Raw genomic sequence first — 18,580 nt, 5'->3', positions numbered from 1 at the left:
TTATAAGTCAAAATATATGCTGTGAAAAAGGCTTTTAAATTTGAGCTTTTTGTAAAGGAGGGGAGAGCAATTCTTTTTTTATAGAGCTGAATAATTCATTTAAAAAAATAGAAATCCAAATTATAACAGCTGCTATTTTAAGTCAGCTTTAATACATGTTGTCAACATCGCCTTAACAAGGGGTAAGAGCTAAAATATGAATTCAGTGACTGTCACCTAACAACAAAATGAAACTCTAGGGTGTTGTCTGCTTAATGAGCTCTGTGTATATCAGTGTCTGTATTCTTCATATTGTGTTACTTGATTTCCTCAAGAATAAAACTCATTTTGACACTTAGAAAGAATGAGAGTGGACTGGGTTCAAAAAGAGCAAGAGTGGGGGTGAAATCTTTCTCCACTACAATATCATCTAGCTTGTTATTGTAGTGGGAATCCTTACATTGAAACTGGAAGCTCATCATTGTTTTAAGATTATAAACTACCCTTGAATCAGGGCCAACAGGATTTGATTCTACGAAGCTGCCAGTCAGTCAGTGAAACTAACATTAGCTCAAGAAGCTAAAGTGCACAGCTATGTGTCAGCATCTTAAGGGTTTGTTGGGTAAACACAATAACAGCTCACCTGCTCCTGTTGCCATCTCTGTCTGTCTTCAGGGGAGCGTGGATGTGCCTTGACGCCCCTCTGAAGGTCTGGGTTGTTGTGGTGCATGGAGGGCAGGTTGAGGGACTTGGGCCTACTGTCATGACGGTGGTGAGCTGGGGGGTAAGGGGCGGCGTCAGGTTTGGTGTGAGGGTAGTCGCCTGGAGGGTCCTGTGCCAGTTCCTCTGGGCTTTGGTCAGTACCGCTGCTTAGACTCCCCATGCTCATACTCATCTTGATCTCAGCAACAATTAGGTCAATGTCCTCCTCTGCCTCCTCTCCCGTTTCCCCTTCTACTACCAGGACCTTGCGGCCACGGAACGGAGATACTCGCACAGTGTTCCCATTGTCCTCTGGGGCATAGTAGTCTCCAGTGTAGGCCCTTCCATGTCTCTCCTCCTCATCACCTTCCTCATCTTCTTCCTCATTAGGGCAGTACTCCTCACTCTCTGCCTCCTCCTCTTCCTCTCTGTCTGCCTGTCGGGTGTGCAGGGTGTCTTGCAGGGGCGGTTGGTGGTGGTGATGATGGTGGTGATGATGGTCCAGGATGGGTTCTGGTCGTCCATTGTATATCTGTTCATCTGGATCTTGCTCCACCACCTCACAGCGAACCTCCCCTTCTCCCTCAGCCCACTCCTCCACCCTGTGCCTCTCTCCCCCCGCCCACTGCTCTTGCCTGACTTGATCCTCCTCTCTCCACTCCTCCCTCCCGTCCTCATCTCCCTCTCTCCACTCTTCTCTCATCTCCTCCTCCTCCTCTTCTCTCCACTCTTCCCTCACTGCACCTTCTCCCTCCTCATCCTCCACCCATTCTTCCTCTCTCACCTCCCCCTCCCCCTCTCCCTCCTCGGCCCACCCTTCCACGGCCTCCTGGCATTCATCAGTGTGGGCTTCACCCGGCTGCATGACGGTGGTGCAGTCCCCTTGGCTGTGGCTGTGGCTGTGGTTACAGTCTCCCTGGCTGCTGCAGTCCATACCTTCCAGGTAGCTGTCATCCTCTGGGCAGTACCGGATGTAGTAAGTCACACCCTCATCCTCCTCTGCCAGTCCTGGAGGGATTTCAAAATCATAACAAACAGAAATATTTCTTATTAACTGGAGCTTTGTTGTTAAAAGTCAAGTGGTGAATTACTGAACAATCACAGGTGCTTATTATCTGTGCCAGGAGAAAGCCTGGAGGAGATCGTGTTGTGTGTGCATGTGTGTGTATCTGTCTGCACCTAATCTTGCATATAACTGGACCCATCAGCTTAATAGTGTTTTGTGCATGCTCAAGGACCTCTCATGGTTGCAGTGATTAACAATTTTTGAAAAACCTATCATATGACTCCTTACTCTTCTTAACCAGCCTGTAGCGGCATCAAGTGATCAACATCTGCTTCTGTTTGGTATCTTGTTTATGCTAGCACCAATCATGCCTTGTTGCCATGTTAGATCAATTAGTGCAAAATTCCAGGACTTTGAGTGCGGGTTGTGTTATGAATTCAATTAAATAGGTTATGGATGACATTCCTTATGAGCCTGTCATAATTGGAGTACATAAAGATATGCAATGGGAGAGCTAGTCTGCTACAGACCATATTTTGATCTTTGTTGTGGCTCAAACACTGACATCCATAGAAAAATGTGGTCTCATCTTGAACTGGAGCATTTGCACATTCATTCCAAACCAATTAGGATGACTTCAAAAAATTCTGATATTCATTTAGGTTGTATTTGTCATTATCAATAATTCTTACTGATGACTCCATTGCAAACAGCTCTTTAACACTGGAATGGGGTAAATATCGCAATTTATTGTGAGCGCAAACTTTTGTGTCACTGCAATTTTTCAATTTAGCGAGTTATTTAGTAAGACTATAAATGTAAATGGGCCAGTCGCAGTTCATCTTATATGTACTGTATATAGTGCATCTAAGCTGTTTTGACACGTTACACATGTCTGGAAAGAAATGGAGCACAAAGTGTGTTTGTAATACTGGTTGAAGCGAATACATTTTTGGAACTGGAAGCATGTATTCATCTTGCTAAAACAATACTATATGTGAGAAAATATGTATAACTAGCTGCCTGAATCATATTGTACTGGGCTGGACCTGCTGGGAGCCAACTTCAGTGAGAAAAAATATGCAGGAGGGTCCTGCGGGTAAGTCTTGTGAAAAATTACTGACGGTTGCATTCCTGCTCTTTTGTCTGGTGTGTCTCTCTTGCTCACTCCCTCTCTCTCTTTTTCTCTCTGCCATAGCCTCTCTCCCTCTCTGTTACACTTGCTGTCAGTCTGCTGTCCACTAGTCTATTATTTAACCAGTGCAAAACCATAGTGTGCACCTGTAAATGAGAAGGAATGCAATTTGGCTGTTGAGTGCTTCAAAAAGGTTTGCATGTCCACAGTAAATATCCCCCTAGGTTTCCCAATTTGTTTTCGTGTGGGACTTCAGTCATGCTGTAAAAGAAACTATGTTTGAAGTTGTGGGACATTTTGCCAAATTACACCCTTGTTTAAATTCACACAAAAATGCATGATTTCTAGCAACAGTGACAGAGCCAAGAGGAATGAATACCTGAATTACTGACTGCTTTCAAAGATGCTGCAGTCCCAGACTGTTTTAGGCTAATTCTGTTTGACCCCCTCAACATTTCAAATACAAATTAATATAGAATTTCAAATCAGTGATGGATGAATGGATAATAAAAAGGCTAGGTGATGTGAAAATTATCTATTTATTATCCACATGATTGACACTGCACCCACCGTCATCATAGTCTTCCTCATCGTCTGAGGTGTTGTTAATGTAGTCAGAGCTAGAGTCGTCATCCAGGCTGTCAGCTCCACCATGGAAGTCTGCCTGGTCATGGACATCTTGGTCACGATTATGTTCTGGTGTGGAGGGTGTTACAGCCCGCTGGTCCTCCAGTTCTGCATCTGCTTGGTTGTTGTATCGTTTCACTTCAACCTCTGCGACTACATCTACTTCTGGATGGTTGCGACCCACGTCTTGGCACTTGGGAGAAGAATATTGTGCCTTACAGGAACGGGGAAGAAGCTTTGGATCATGTGACTGTTTGGGGTAGCGGACTGGGCGTTGTCGAGTGGGGAGGGCTTTTAGATCACATGACTCTGTAGGATGAGGGGCGGGACAGGAGGCGGGGACTGGAGCAGCCATATTGTTTCCTCCACTGGTCCCTGGTCTCTTCCTATGAGCCATGATTGGTGGTTTACAGGCCATGCATTGTTATTTGTATGTTCCTAGGAGACAAATAAATACACAAGGGCAAAGATTTAGAGGTAATTCGACATCGAAAATAACTGTTAATAAATCTGGGCAGATCAACTTGACCAGATTATACATGAAAAAAGACTGAATTAAATCAAATGCTTAGGATTTTAAAGACAACTGTGTTTGAGCAAACCAACGAAATTGTTCCCATCCCTCCATTTATCTCTTTAACGTTTTTTCTAAACCTTGCATATGCATAGCATTTGCCGCAATATATTTTCAGTGCCAGGCAATCTATTCTTGTAATTGAGCAAGAAAGTCCCTCGTTTACTTCATCCACATTCAGGGCAGCACTTTTGTGCTGACTTAGCACAACTTTGGCTTCAAATACTCAACAGCAGACTCAATACATCGCTGGGGCTAAGCTTGAGAACAATAGGCACAAAGAGTAGAGAGTCTTTCTAAGCATATTGCCTTCATACAAACTTAATGGGACACTACCAGGCAAGGAATCAATAGTGAAATCAAGGTCTTCTCCACGCAGGTGCTGCATATGTGCACTGATACCATTGGACTTATTGATCCTTTCAGTAGCTTACCAGCTGAAAATGGTCAACCAGGGAAACTACAATGTTTACTACTGCGCAACACCTGATTAAGTAGTGCAGGTGAGAAGGAAGTGAAGCATTTCTTTCTGTGGGTAGTAAGTAGCCAGATGGTTTGCACAAGATAAACCATAACCCCAGTGTACATGTCTGCCATTACACAAAGGCCTCAAACATTCAAGAAGCTGAGCCTGCTGTGTACCTGCTTCAGTTTAATGTGATTACGGTGATGAAACTCAGGACCAGACTTGCAAACAGAGGGATATGAAGTATAGGCTTGCTTGCGCCTAGTGAGCTGTGGATGTTATTAAAAAAGGTACCAACAAAAGAGAAAATTATTCTACTGTATATATGATAAATTAACCCCATTACAGACACTGGAAAGAAACACACTCACACACCCTCCCTCTCTCTCTCTCTCTCTCTCTCTCTCTCTCTCTCTCTCTCTCTCTCTCTCTCTCTCTCTCTCTCTCTCTCTCTCTCTCTCTCTCTCTCTCTCTCTCTCTCTCTCTCTCTCTCTCTCTCTCACTCACACACACACACACACACACACACACACACACACACACACACACACACACACACACACACAGATGCCAGGATTAGAAGCATAGAAGCACATTACTGTGAGTTCTAACAGCAAAGTTAAAGAGTTCAGAGCATTTGGAATACTTATCAGTCAGGCACGCCCTTCTGTGCCCTGTCATCCATTTTGTCGCCATCCCCACTCTGTTTTGCTATCTGGTTGCCATGAACAACTGCCCTCAGAGGGGTTTTGTTGCTGCTTTCCCCAGTTTTCTTTCACTATAATTACATTTTCCATCACCAGTGATTACAGTTCTTAATTAGCTCTGCACAAGTTGGCACAAACACTACCCTCTAAAACACAAACACATAAATGCAGAAAGGACCTCACACAGAAACACATGCATACAGTTGGTTGTTCCTCATCTGGCCAAACAAATTGACTAAGATTACATGTGCACACAACGCACTTGCAGTGACTGGCTCTTGCTGTTGTGGGGCTCAAAAACTCTCATGATCACAGAGCAGTACTAACATGGAGGTAACTGATCACACATTTTTTGTAAGTGGACACTCATACACACATTTTGTGCACCTGATGAAATATAAGCAACATGTACATATACTAAAGCAATTTTGTCCCTCCTTTTAAACAGCACAAAAGTGGTTTTCACTCCTAACTTTAACAGCTACTTAAAATAACCTCAGCTTGCTAACATCTTGGGAACTGTGTATTGAATGAATCTCTTACCTGAGGTCCTGAGCTGGGATGTAGAGTACAATAGCACTAGGATCTAGTATAACAACAGCCCCATCCTGTCTCCTCCTTCCTCCCTCTCCTTGCTCCTCCCTTCCCCCACCAGCTGCTGCACAGCATGCACCTCCCTGACTCCACCCTCCCTCTTCCTCCACATTATATCCCAGCATCCTCTTGTTGAAACCTGGCCCCGCCTCATACAATTCCCTGGAGCTGAGGGTAAGGATCGGTAACTATGGGTTACTGCATCTCCTGGAGACAGATACCCTTTGACCTGCTCTTTGTTGGCCTCCTATTTCATTTTCTGGTGTGGTTTTGCCAGTATTTGTTCTTCCTTTGAATGTTTTTCGATTTGTCATATTTTCCCTGAGCACCAGAACAACTGCTTTTGGAAATCCTATAAATCCCTGGGCAGGTGGCTTTTTCCCAATCTGCTTTGTCTGGCAAGTATTTCAGATGTGACTGTGTTTATTGAATTTGCATGAATTTGTACATGAATGGTAATGCCATCATAACAAGATACACAGGGGGTTGTTCCCCACCTGTTTAGCATCATTAAGACATACTGAGAAAGAATTATGACAGTACAACTGTGCTTCAGCTAATCAATCACCCCCACTTTAAACTGAATGATCTCAATCCTTCTCTCCAAAACATTTGATATTTTTGGGATTTCTTTGTGCATATTTAGTTCAAAAACATATACAGACAAACTTTGCATCCCTTTTGCAATAATTATGACTGTACAGCTTGTAAGCTTAAACCAATACAAACAGGCCTAATACTCAGCTGCAATTAACAATACACACAGTGTTTTTTAAGGTCTTCCCATTACATTTCTGACATAAATTCTTGACAAATCAAAATAGCCAATTTTAGGTATTTTTGGCTGAAAAATGGTAAATGACTATGTTTTGAATAGCCATTTTTATCCTTACCCCTTTACATTTTACCTCCCCTTCATACATTCACACATACACTCACACACCAATGGCAGCAAGCAACCATGCAAGGTGCTGGCCTGACCATCGGGACTAACTTGGGGTTCAGTGCCTTGCCCAAGGACTCTTCAACATGTGTTGGGGATCAGACCACCAATCCTGTGATTAGTAGACTACCTCCTGAGCCACAGCCACCCCAACTGAATGTAATTCACAAACTTTAATCACTAATGAATCATGAAGAGTGTCTTCTTCAAGCTGACAGGGAAGGTCCTGGATCAGACTCAAACTAAGGACATTAACATTTATATTTATTCATTTGGCAGATGCTTTTGTCCAAAGCACAAGTACAAAGTACAAATGAGATACAAGGACACTGTGATTACATGGTCAGCTTTTGAAACCCCTGGGCCACCAGAAAGTCCCCTCTTCCACAACTGTAATATGTCAAAATAAGTCCTGTGTGAAGATGGCATGTTATTTCTTATATTGTCGTGGCTTCCTCCTTTACTAAATTACCCATGGGTGTATGCAGAAAGCATGTAAGTGAGTTATAAGTTGGTATGTCTGCTTTAACCCCATGGGGACTTGAATAGAAATGGAGTGGCCAGAGAAAAATAAATCAATGATTAATGCAAAAAAACCCATCCCCTGCACACACACAAACAAACAAAGAATATGTCTCTCACATAATTGTGTTGCACTGATTCACACTGTTACCTTCATTACTAAAAAAGGGTTGACATGCATTCACAACACACACACACTGACAGCATACTAGCCTTCCTGCCTGCAGTATCCCAATTGTCTGCTTTGAGCTGCAGCTGGGGACCACTTGTGCGGGGCTGTCTCCACGGACAGACCTATTCACGTCTGCCACAAAACGCCTCAGCTACAGTATGATAAAGCTTTAAATTACTGTCAGACACTCCCCTTGTTTGGCAGACACATGTCTTAAAAGAATGTGTGCTTGTGTGTGTGTGTGTGTATGTGTGTGCATGTGCTTGTGTGTGTGTGCTTAAATGCAAGGCTGAGGTGAAGACCGGGGGCGAGAGAGGCAGCCCGAAAGCAGCAGATGGCTCTGGTCAGAGTGTGGGCCTCGGGAATACTAATGTCCCTCTGCCTTGAATTTTAAGCTATGACCTCTGTTCACACCAGTGAATTAGACAGTCAGGCTTCAACAGGAGAGAGACAAGACAGAAGAGATGAGAGTGGGAAAGGAGAGCCATAAGGAGAGAAGATTATCACTCAAATTGTAATTTAGCAATTCTTCTTTAAATGCAGTGAGTCAGAAATAAGCATCTCCACTGGTACAATTAGCATATGAATGAACAAATCCTCTTATGTTGTAGGGAAGTAATGGTCAAAATCACTGAAGGATTCAACTGAGAGATCTCCAACATTCAGGTACTAAGTTAGCCAGCCATTAATAGATTCTAGACACAAACATGTTAAGTGTTAGTACAAATGTATATCTCATCATGTGGTCAATACTATACCCTATAAAAAACCTTTCTTTTTGTTCCTCATACAGTCTTTCAACATCTTTGCTACAGGTTCAATCGTTTACTTACAACATGCATTATCGATTGACCACACCCAAGTGGATGTGGGCAAGTATTCGATCCTGTTAGGAGAGCCCAGAGACTCCTGGTCATACACCTCAACTCCGTGAGTGCTACTGGCATGATCTTAACTGCTGCCTTCTGTGTCACCAGTGACCCTGAGCCCTGCCTGTTGCCCTACGCATTCTGCCTATACCTGTTCAGTTACCTTGTGGACTGTATAATAAAGATAATTTAAAACTGCTAACTAGTTCTGTGCTGCAATTGGGTCCTGCCACTTCCTCCACCCATTACACATTCTTCACCCATTTTATTTAAAGGTTTAACCTCTGACTCAGGATCCTGCTCGAAAATTACATACCCAAAATTAATATAGTGTATCTCTGTAACTACAAGGTCTATATGAATAATATTGGTATTATAATAAAGGTAACACTTGTGAGATACATGTAGAGGTGAAAGCATCAGCATATATGTTACTGGGTCAGACTAAATGAAGATTGAACACAGCATGAATTAAACATTTAATTTTCAGGGACGATGCACATTAATAAAACATTTTAACAAATGTAAACATGCCAGAATTAGCCAAAAGGCTATTTTACATCGGCGGTCCCTGGTCCCTACACTGACTGTGTAAACAAATTCCTGGATAGGGGGCGCTCGAGGGGGGTCTCGTCCAGGGCGTCATTCAAGCTAGGACCGCCACTGAGTGTGTCACTGTTTTGTTTTTGTGTGTGTGTCTGTGTTTACCCTGCAGTTGACTTTATTGATCTTCCTTCATAACTTTTTGTTGCATCATAACTGAACCATGGCCTCTGTTCCAGCCAGTGAGGCCCAAACATTTGCTCTCTTCAACTTCTTTCTGCTGTTTCTGATGGGTTTTAAAATAAATGATTACCTTTTCAAATTTATTTTCATCTTTTCTAATTTTTTTAAGAATTGTGGTATTGACCTGACACATATGGTGGACAAATACCTCTCCAAGAAAAGTTTAAATTACAAGTTAAACAAATGATTTAAATATTTTAAAGTCCTCCTCCAATCAAAAATGTATTTTTCTTTTGGTTACTTTACTTGGATGTTGAGCTTCACTGTGCAGAATGATTTGTGAGTTTGACACTAAGGCTTTGTTTAGACTGCAGGCAAATCAGATGTGTTTCTCTAATCAGATCTGTAAGAAAGACTGTCCACACTGCTGTTTGAAAGTGAACAGATCAAGTTGTCTGTGCAGAGTCTAGACATTACCGACCTACAGTATCTGCATGGGCTGCTGTAACAACAAAGTCATCCCCCCAAAGTGCCAGCAGACAATTAATTTCTGTCCACAGACTGTTGGTCAGACTGTTTTCCTCCATACCGCTCTGCTAGTAGCAGCATGGATTCTGCTCAGCCACGTCAGTCACGTTTTGTCCCACCTACATTCTGCGATTGGCTCTGAACCTGACATTCTTACCCTAACCTTAACCATCTCTCTCCTCATGATAAAACTCAACCAACTTAACCAATGAAGACAATGAGTACTAGCCAATGTACTGCTGCTCAGCTGCTCTGATGTGCTTTCGTCACTCTTGATTTGACGTTGTTGTTGTCTGTGGTGTTGCAAGTGATGCAAAAGATACTTTAAAATCTGATTTGAACAGCCAGAGTGTCCGAACTGACGCCTCTGTGGAAATCCAATTGGAATGGCATTTCAAACCACCCCAAATGTGGATTAGATCTGATTTGCAAAAAATTGCATGATCTGTTTTTTTGCAGTCCAGTCTAAAATTCTGTTTCCAAAACCAATTTACTTGAGAAAGTAAGAAAGTTTACTTGGAAAGTTTCTCTGTGCTCATCTTAAATCTGAGTTAAAGATGAGCACACACAGGCTGATTTTGTGATATTACACCTAGTTTGCAAGCCAGTTGTTGACAGAAACTTAATGCCTCCAGTGCACATACCATATACAGACAATATACTTTTTAGTGAAGCAGGGGACATCTTGTGTCCAGCAGTTAAAATGTTTGAAATGAAAAATATTGACATATTTATAGAAGTTGTATTTGTCAATAAGGAAGAAAGAAGAATATGTGCTTTGTAGGTGCCTACATTGTGGTTGAAGAGCTTACATTATGCATTTTTGTTCCATGTCTTTGGAGTGAAGGTTCATGTCTGTTTGTGGCTCATTTTTCATCAGAGTGAGCAATTAGACCTGTCTGCTGAATTTAAAAGCAGATAAACAGGGATGGAATATGGATGGTTTCATTGGCATTCATTTTCAGACAGAAAGTGCAAATGGAGAGAAATAATCCTCTCTATTTCATTTCTATTAAAGATAGAGACCTGCTGCTAGGGGAAATTGCTGTTTAAATTGAAGTGCACTTTCTGCACCCCCCCCCCCCCCCCCCCCCCACCCCCCCAAACACAGCAAACACTTACAGAGAAAAATAAATTGACAGAATTTATGGTTTTTTGGCTTAAAAATATGTATTTTTAAACTGATTATGCTTACAAATATCCTCATAAATATCGGTTTCAAATGTCCTTAATCTTTAAAGATCTACATGAGTATAATGGAGGATAATCTACCTGAAACATATCTTTTAAGGTTGATGTAAATTCATAGTAATTCATAGTAGATGTCACATTAGTACTGAGTACAGTTGTGTAAATTACTTTACAACAGAATCCTTAAAGGCCCAACGCACTTAAATAATTATGCAAGATCAGCTGTACTTGTAACTGAAAAAAGGGTGCTGCCTCCAAGTCAATGTATACTAGAATAGGTTGGTTGAGGATTTGACAACTGAACTGATGTTGTCACCTGATGACCATGTTGGGTGCAATGGGAAACAGCATGCATTATTTGCCAAAAATGTTATATTTTTTTGTTCATACAATGGATGTAAACCTACAATGCCTTCAGTGACTCAACAAACAATAATTTTCCTTATCGTTTAATCTATAGATTATTTTCTCAATCCATTAAATAATCATTTGGTCAATAATGTATTAATAAATAGTGAAAAATGTTGATCATTTCCTGAAGCCCAATATGCAACCTCAAATGTTTTGTTCTGTCCCAACCAACAGTCATAGAAGTCGAAAACAATTGAAAAATATTCACATTTATATACCTTTTTTGTAAATGAAGAATAAAAGCGCAATCCGAGAGAAACAGAGTGGGAAAATGAGTTTCCTCTCAGCTGTCTCATTGAGATTCAGTGTTTGTTCTCCTTTCAGCCTCCCACTCACTTCAGGACGACAACATGAGAGCAATGCGGGAGACAGGAAGAGAAGGAAAGCAGAGACTTGGTGAGCAGCAGGAATGGCACAGGACCACAGAACGCATCCCTCGCTCCCCCGCCATTCTGCCTGCCAATGTCCATCTCGCCACTTCAAGCACAACAACACAGACACACCCTCCTCCTTCACCCTTGACTGTTACCATGGCAACTCTTTGTTTTACAGCACAGTCTCTCAGAGGAGGAGCGTCTAAGCCAGTCATCAAATAACGCCTTCCACAGCACAAACACACATTATTCAAATCATGCTACTGTGCTAATATAGCTATTTTAGCAGTTTTGGAAACATTTGTAGTGTCAACTGTGTAGAGGAAAGTTGCCTCCTCACAACAAATGAAGGCAGAGCTTCATGAACAGCAACAAGCCTACATACAGAATCAGAGTAGTAGTAGTAGTAGTAGTAGTAGTAATAGTAGTAATAGTAGTCCATGACAAGACTAGCACACAGGCTGTGAAGCATAATAAGTATGTCAGAAGAGTAGCAGCAGCTTCAGTCCTTGGGCTGTGTCTACACATGATGTGTCAGGCACAGTACTCAGTGTGGGTCACTTGGATTTTGGCAGCAAACAGAGTCCAGCAGCACAATCACTGTAGATATGTTTGTTCACTCACAACAGTAAAACAGTAAAATCAGCCTCACAGAACCACTTTTCAAAGACTGTTGGTATTATTTTATATGTGTTATATGTGTATGTGTATAATGTGTTTGATCAGTTGCCATTTGTCTCCAATACACCTTTTAGGTCAGCCAGTGTGTTGGGCCCAAATACAACATATTCTACAAAGCCAATCACTGATGTTGATGTGAAGCCAGCCACCAAAGAAAAATTGGCCAATGCAAAATCCTTAAATTAATTCTAATAATTACCATCAGCAGGGGAATATTAAACATTTAGTCTTTTTAAAACTTGCACGTGACCACTAGATGCTAACTATAGCAAACCATCAACCAGATCAACTCACAGTGTGAAAACACACTTCAGCTTGTGGGCTCTTTGGCTGGTCAGGTGGCACATGGGGATAGGTTGGCCTACATTTTAGGAAGGAACATGAAACACTCTCTAAAGTTTACCTGGCCACAAGCCCAGCTTGCAGAAAGCTAAACACAGCTAAATGGCCCCAGAGGGAGACAGATACTGGAGTGATTTCACATGGTTTAATTGAAGCTGTCAACTGGGTTTGGTTACTGATGAGAGGGAACGAGTGAGAGGGTGATAGATAAAAAGCACTAACTTATTTTAATATGTAAAATCATGAACTTGGGGGAAAACACTAAAAGCAGCCTTGACATCACACTAACACCTATTCATTGCTGCTACTGCCACCATTGCACACACATCAACATGTTAAGCAGCACGAGAAATCTTCCCACACCAGTCTGTCTCAACCAGGCTGGAATCTGACATCAAAATAAATTAGTGCAATGCCCGTGCAAAATCTGTTTTTGCATGTGCACACACATCCTAACCTGCAAGAGGTCATTTCAGGGAGGTCCGCTCCAGGGGGGGAGCGATTGCTCTAATAAGCAGCAACACAGAGCTATCAGGACTTTGCTCTCACACACACTGCATTGATAGTCACACAAACACACATGCGCAGCCACTCTCTACAGTGCACTCTTGCTTGCTCAATCTCATTTGCGGGCGTCAAGGAGCTGCTATCAATATGCGGGAGACTCCTGGAACTTCCGGGGATGTGGGGTTGTCTGCTTGTGTTTTTAACTACAAAGTACCCTGGGCTATTCAAAGTGTTTTCAGTTTCATACATTTTTCTGAGGGTCTGAAGTGTATTTCACATTGTAGCTGCCCCAAAGCTCCGCTGCCTGATAACCTCTCTAACTCTGGTCCTGCGCTGTGCTCAGTGTGCCGTGTGAGAGGGGGAGTGGCCAGCGGCTAGACCGGCAACAGCAAAAGTGTGCTTCTTTTACCAATATATTTATCTATATCTTTTACATTCCTTATCCAAACAACATCAAACTTGGCACTATGGCACTATCTTGGCACTGCACTTACTCGTGCCCGTAGCAAGACACCTGTCACGTTTGAAATCAATCGGATGAATGGTTTGAGAGATATGCGAATAACAGATAGACAGTCATTTATAAATAGATGTATTAATTCAATGGCCATATAAAGATTATGGCAATGCTGCTAATTAAATACGATGGTTGTGTGTTCCATCTGCAGGACAAAAAAAATCCACTATTTATTTTTGTTTTAAAGAGGATTTGTCTTTTTTTTAGTTCAACTGCTGACAAAAACAACACATACATTTCAAGGAATGAAAAGATCCACTATTTATTTTTGCTTTAAAGAGGATTTGCCTTTTTTTTTGTTCAACTGTTGACAAAAACAACACATACATTTCAAGGAATGAAACGATCGAAAGCAAAATGTTTTCCTAAATTGCTCCCATTGGGAAGTGGATAATAAGCAAAAGTATGTCATTATGACCTGATTTTTAATTAGTAAAAAGGACATTATTTGTGTAATGTCTTTTGTTTTTCTACTTAATCTATCATTGTCGGTTAATCAGACCTTACTACACCTTCAAATAAGCAAAGCTATGTTCAACTTGCAACCTTTCATTTGTCCCTGAGCAGGAAATGCAGACTTATAGATCCTCCAAGATCTTCGACGCTTTTGTACAGCCAGTGTGAGCTACAGGTCTGATTCGTTCATGCTTTTTTACAAAAAATAAATAAATAAATGATGTTAAACAGGGTCCATAATCTTGTTTGCTAACCAACAGGCTTTGTCTGTGGTTTTTGGGTCCTGTCACAAATGAACTAGGAATGGAACCCAAATGCACGACTCCGAGACAAAGCACAAATAAACAATATATTAATAAAGTTGCAAAGGAAAATCACTCTTACAGAGGAATATATATTCAAAGTACACAAAGAAAAATCACTCAGAGAGAGGAAAAACTGTAAAACCAAAAATCACTCTTTCGAGGAAAACCAACAAAGATTCAGGACAAGGGCAAAGACAAAGTATCAAAATAATGTAAAGCAAGACCATGGAAAAAACGTAACACAGAATTCAAAACCTGGCTTGGGATAATGTGGCTGGCATGGTTCTCTGACAACAAGACGAACTGGCACAGGATAAAGGGAAAAGCAGACTATATACACACTAGGGCTGGACGATTAATTGAATTTTAATCGCGATATCGATTTTGGCTTCCCACGATTATAAAAACGTAATAATCGACATAAAACGATTAGTGTTCCACCAGGCGCGGCACACCTGTGACATAAATCCAACGTCTTTTCCAGCCAGCAAGTTCTGTGTCCCGCCCCTTATGTTAGACCCGCTGGAGGTCGATTGTGTCTCATTTACAGGCGTCAGGGAGCCGCTATCAATATGCAGAGAGTTGGGATGTATGGATTACATAATATATTAATTTCTGTGCGGTGGGATCACTTCACTCAGCGTGAGAAATGACAGGTGTGGCGTGAGAGTGTGTGAACTGCTTGACACAGTGCACACCATGGCAACACGACCAATTTGTTTAATAAGCTCGGCAGCCAGGAGATTTTTTGCTAGGTTTTGCCTATTTATTTTTATTTATTGTTTTTACATATTGCTATTATTATTTCCATTTATCATTATATATATTTTTCTTGATTTTAATTTATTTCTGGTTGTGCTGTTCAAATATATTTCAAGTTGAGTTCTGGTGGTTCAATAAATGCTTATGTTTACACATCTATGAATAATCGTGTTTTATAATTGCGATTTCAATATCGATCAAAATAATCGTGATTATGATTTTTGCCATAATCATCCAGCCCTAATATACACACAACGTAATGGGAACAATCAGGGCAGGGCAGACAATCAGACCATTGGGAAACGCACAAGGGAAAGGAGGAAGTTACCTGAAACGAGAGGTAAGATTTCAAAATAAAACAGGAAGTCACGAGACAGACAAAACTAAACATAACGTCTTCTTGGACATGACAGGTCCCACTTAGCCACTACCCTATCCTTTAAATGAGTAAAACCATAAAGCTTGAAAGAAATTCCACATGATGTTTGGTGTATACTGCATGGACCTGTGCTACCAGCCATGGTGCTGCATGGACGGTAACACCGAACTATGTTGGTCTGCTACACTGACCTTTCATTTCAGGAAAAAATTGTCACTTAAAGTCTAGAGAGATGAAGGTGAGAATTGCTCTCTGGCTGACACAATACTCCACCTGATCCCACAGTTGAAGAGGTCTTTCACAATCATAGTCCTTTTTCACACTCCTCCAGAAACCGATCTTTGCTCAGGCCTCTAATCCTCATTCTTTGTCAACTTTTAATCAGCCGCAGTTATTTCTCAGCAGTCTTCACTCTCTTAACCTCGATCAGGTCTTTTCAAACCAGAACAATGGAAGCGGCTTCAAACTGCTGAGCTAGGTGACTTCTGGTTAAAGACTGGAGATAATGGACGTTCAACAGCTGCCTCATAATTCCATTTAGAGTGGACAATACAACCACCGTATCCCCTCTACTCTCCAAAATTCAACTCAGACATCAGACCACGGCAAAAACAGCATGTACTTCTTCTCCCACAAAACTATCTTCCGCACTGACAGAATCCCAAGAAAAATGCTAATAATATTCATTGAATGTGGTGATGGTCATTGTATTCAGTGACAGCGTAGTATAGAGTAAGCAATATTGGGCTGGAAATATCTCCTTATCTTGTTGAGAGACAGACTGAGCGGTAACGGCCGGGTCCGTTAATGGAGTTTTGTGGCAGGCACATAAAATAACTTCAGGGTTCAGTCAATCACAAAACCCCTCTGGGAAAACAGGTGGAAAATATTCATCAGCCTTCACATCACACAAATGAATACACACAAACACACGTACACACCGGCACATAGAGTAATGCACACCCCATCAGCCCTAGTGAGCCTTTTTTCACATCTATACATTGATGCTGTGGCTGCATGCATTTGTGACTGAAATATGTTGGAAACAAAACACCAAAGTTCTAGTTAGCTGTAAATTGAAAAGCATTGCTGGTGCTCATGTGTCAATGTTTGTGTTTGGAAAACATAACGCGGTTAAATGCGTTGCTCTGTTTTGCTTTGCAGTGATGTGATTTCCCCATCCAACCTGCACACGTCTGCACATCCTGAAACGGACCGTGAGAGAATGCATGCTGCTAAGCTTTGTGTGAGTTTTTGTTTGGTTTCAGTATCACTGCTGGCCAGCTGACAGGCTGAGGATTAATCACACAGACAGGGCCTACTCAACCTCACAGAGGAGCAGCACCTCTCCTGACAAGAACAAAAGACAGACAGACTGACCGACAAAGAGACAGACACAAAGAGGCTTGGTTTTGATTATCAGTCCAGTCCCACGTTGCACCGACATTTTATTTATCTGTGTGTGCATGAATTTGTGTTTCTGACCTGTACTGTATAACTGTTTGTGCTAACAGTTGACACAGTGGCTCTAGTGTGTGGCATCCCACTGCTTGAGTGTGTGTTTGTGTATGTGTGTGTGAAATTGTCACATCAATCCTCCAGAAGAAGTGGCAGGTTCAGGAGGGGGTGTCACACCTCCCATCATCCTTTATGCTTTACTGAACCCAAGGGAAACACACACAGAGTTAGGCTGAAAGATTGAAATCTGCTTAACTCCACTCGCGCTCATGCACGCGTGCACACCCACACCCACACACACACACCCACCCAAAAGCAGCTCTGTATGTTTTCCGTATTCCTCGGTAACTGTTCCCTTACACATTCAAACTTGAAGACATGACAATGTCTATTTATGTGTGTTGCATAATAAGTTGTTTTTTTTAAGTCCATTTACTTTTGAGAGACAGAAAAGCCATCTGTGAGTCTCTTCATTTAAACTATAAAGCTATGCTAATGAGTTTGGGGAATCTTTTCAGATGTGGAAGCTCGGAGAAAACCAGGAGACAATAATCACAGCAGCAAGTACAGTTTGACAGAGGAGGCAGACCTGCTATGTAATAATGTATGATTCAAAGCTATTTTAAGATTGTCGATTGCTAAACCTAGATTTCTTTGGGGAAATCTCGCTCACAGTGCTCTGTGGAAACTATGCCGAGCAAGAGAACAGTTGATGACTGGGTTTGGTAATGAGGCTGACTCCGGCTCGGTGTTACACCAAGACAAGGTGAATGAACAACTTATGTGTTCACTTTGGCGTCATCACAGTGCGCCCGTTCTGGTTTTCCCGGGTATAAAGAGTGAATGTCAAACAAAGCACAGGCATGATCAGGCCTGACCCTGTCGTCTCTATTTAGATACATCTGAATTTTTCTTCTATCTCAGTGTAAATCCCTATGGATTCAAAAGACAACAAACAGACTTAACATCAAGCAGTTATGGAGACCTTGGATGTTATGTTATTTTATGATTAATAATAATATAATAATAATAATAATAATAATTAATATGATCAATATCTCTTGAAAGGCAGAATCACAAAACATTATATATAGTATCATGAGGATTGCAGGATTGCACCATGAATATGAATCAAACTCTTCTAAAAGCTAAAAAAAAGAAGAAGAATGAAATAAAGTGGTGATGATGTTTTCAGGTGCAGTGGGGGTATTGATGAGCGGAAGAGTGACTGAGGGTCAAACCATTACTTGTCTTATTTTCATTTCTCAAATTTCAGCATGGGAATATCGAACCCGACACCACATTAAACACTATACTGTAAAATACAGATAGATTTACCTGGCGATGATAAGCTTAATCAGAATTTTTTTAGCAAGGGCTTGTAAAAAATGTAACAAACGTTCATTTATATGTAGAAGTTCCACACTGCAGGTTTAAGAAATGAAGGGTTTCTGTCCAATGAAACACTGGAGGGCTTTCAATTGAAATACAGATACAGGAGTTTGTATTTGCAACGTAATGGAGTAAGATTAACAGGGCAATTGCACCATGGACCACTATGGTTCTACAGACTTTCAGTTGAGATCTAATCCAATGATACTTTGCATCAGATTTATAGCAATATGGAAATACCAGAATCAGAATGTT

General features: G+C 41.4%; 1 protein-coding gene across 2 annotated transcripts in view; it reads right to left on the bottom strand.

The window, feature by feature from the left end:
* apba2b (amyloid beta (A4) precursor protein-binding, family A, member 2b) overlaps nt 1-18,580 on the bottom strand; it is a 62,883-nt gene that overhangs the window by 23,703 nt on the left and 20,600 nt on the right. For both annotated transcript variants that reach the window (XM_053324191.1, XM_053324197.1), the window contains 2 exons: nt 3,393-3,887; nt 623-1,689 (listed from right to left, as the gene is read on the bottom strand). In XM_053324191.1, the coding sequence (XP_053180166.1) occupies nt 623-1,689; nt 3,393-3,867 (1,542 nt within the window). In that variant the 5' untranslated portion in view covers nt 3,868-3,887. The remainder of the gene's footprint in view (nt 1-622; nt 1,690-3,392; nt 3,888-18,580) is intronic.

The sequence above is a fragment of the Scomber japonicus genome, chromosome 1 (assembly GCF_027409825.1).
Source record: "Scomber japonicus isolate fScoJap1 chromosome 1, fScoJap1.pri, whole genome shotgun sequence".
NCBI lineage: Eukaryota > Metazoa > Chordata > Actinopteri > Scombriformes > Scombridae > Scomber > Scomber japonicus.
This window is presented reverse-complemented; position numbering and strand designations above follow the sequence as displayed.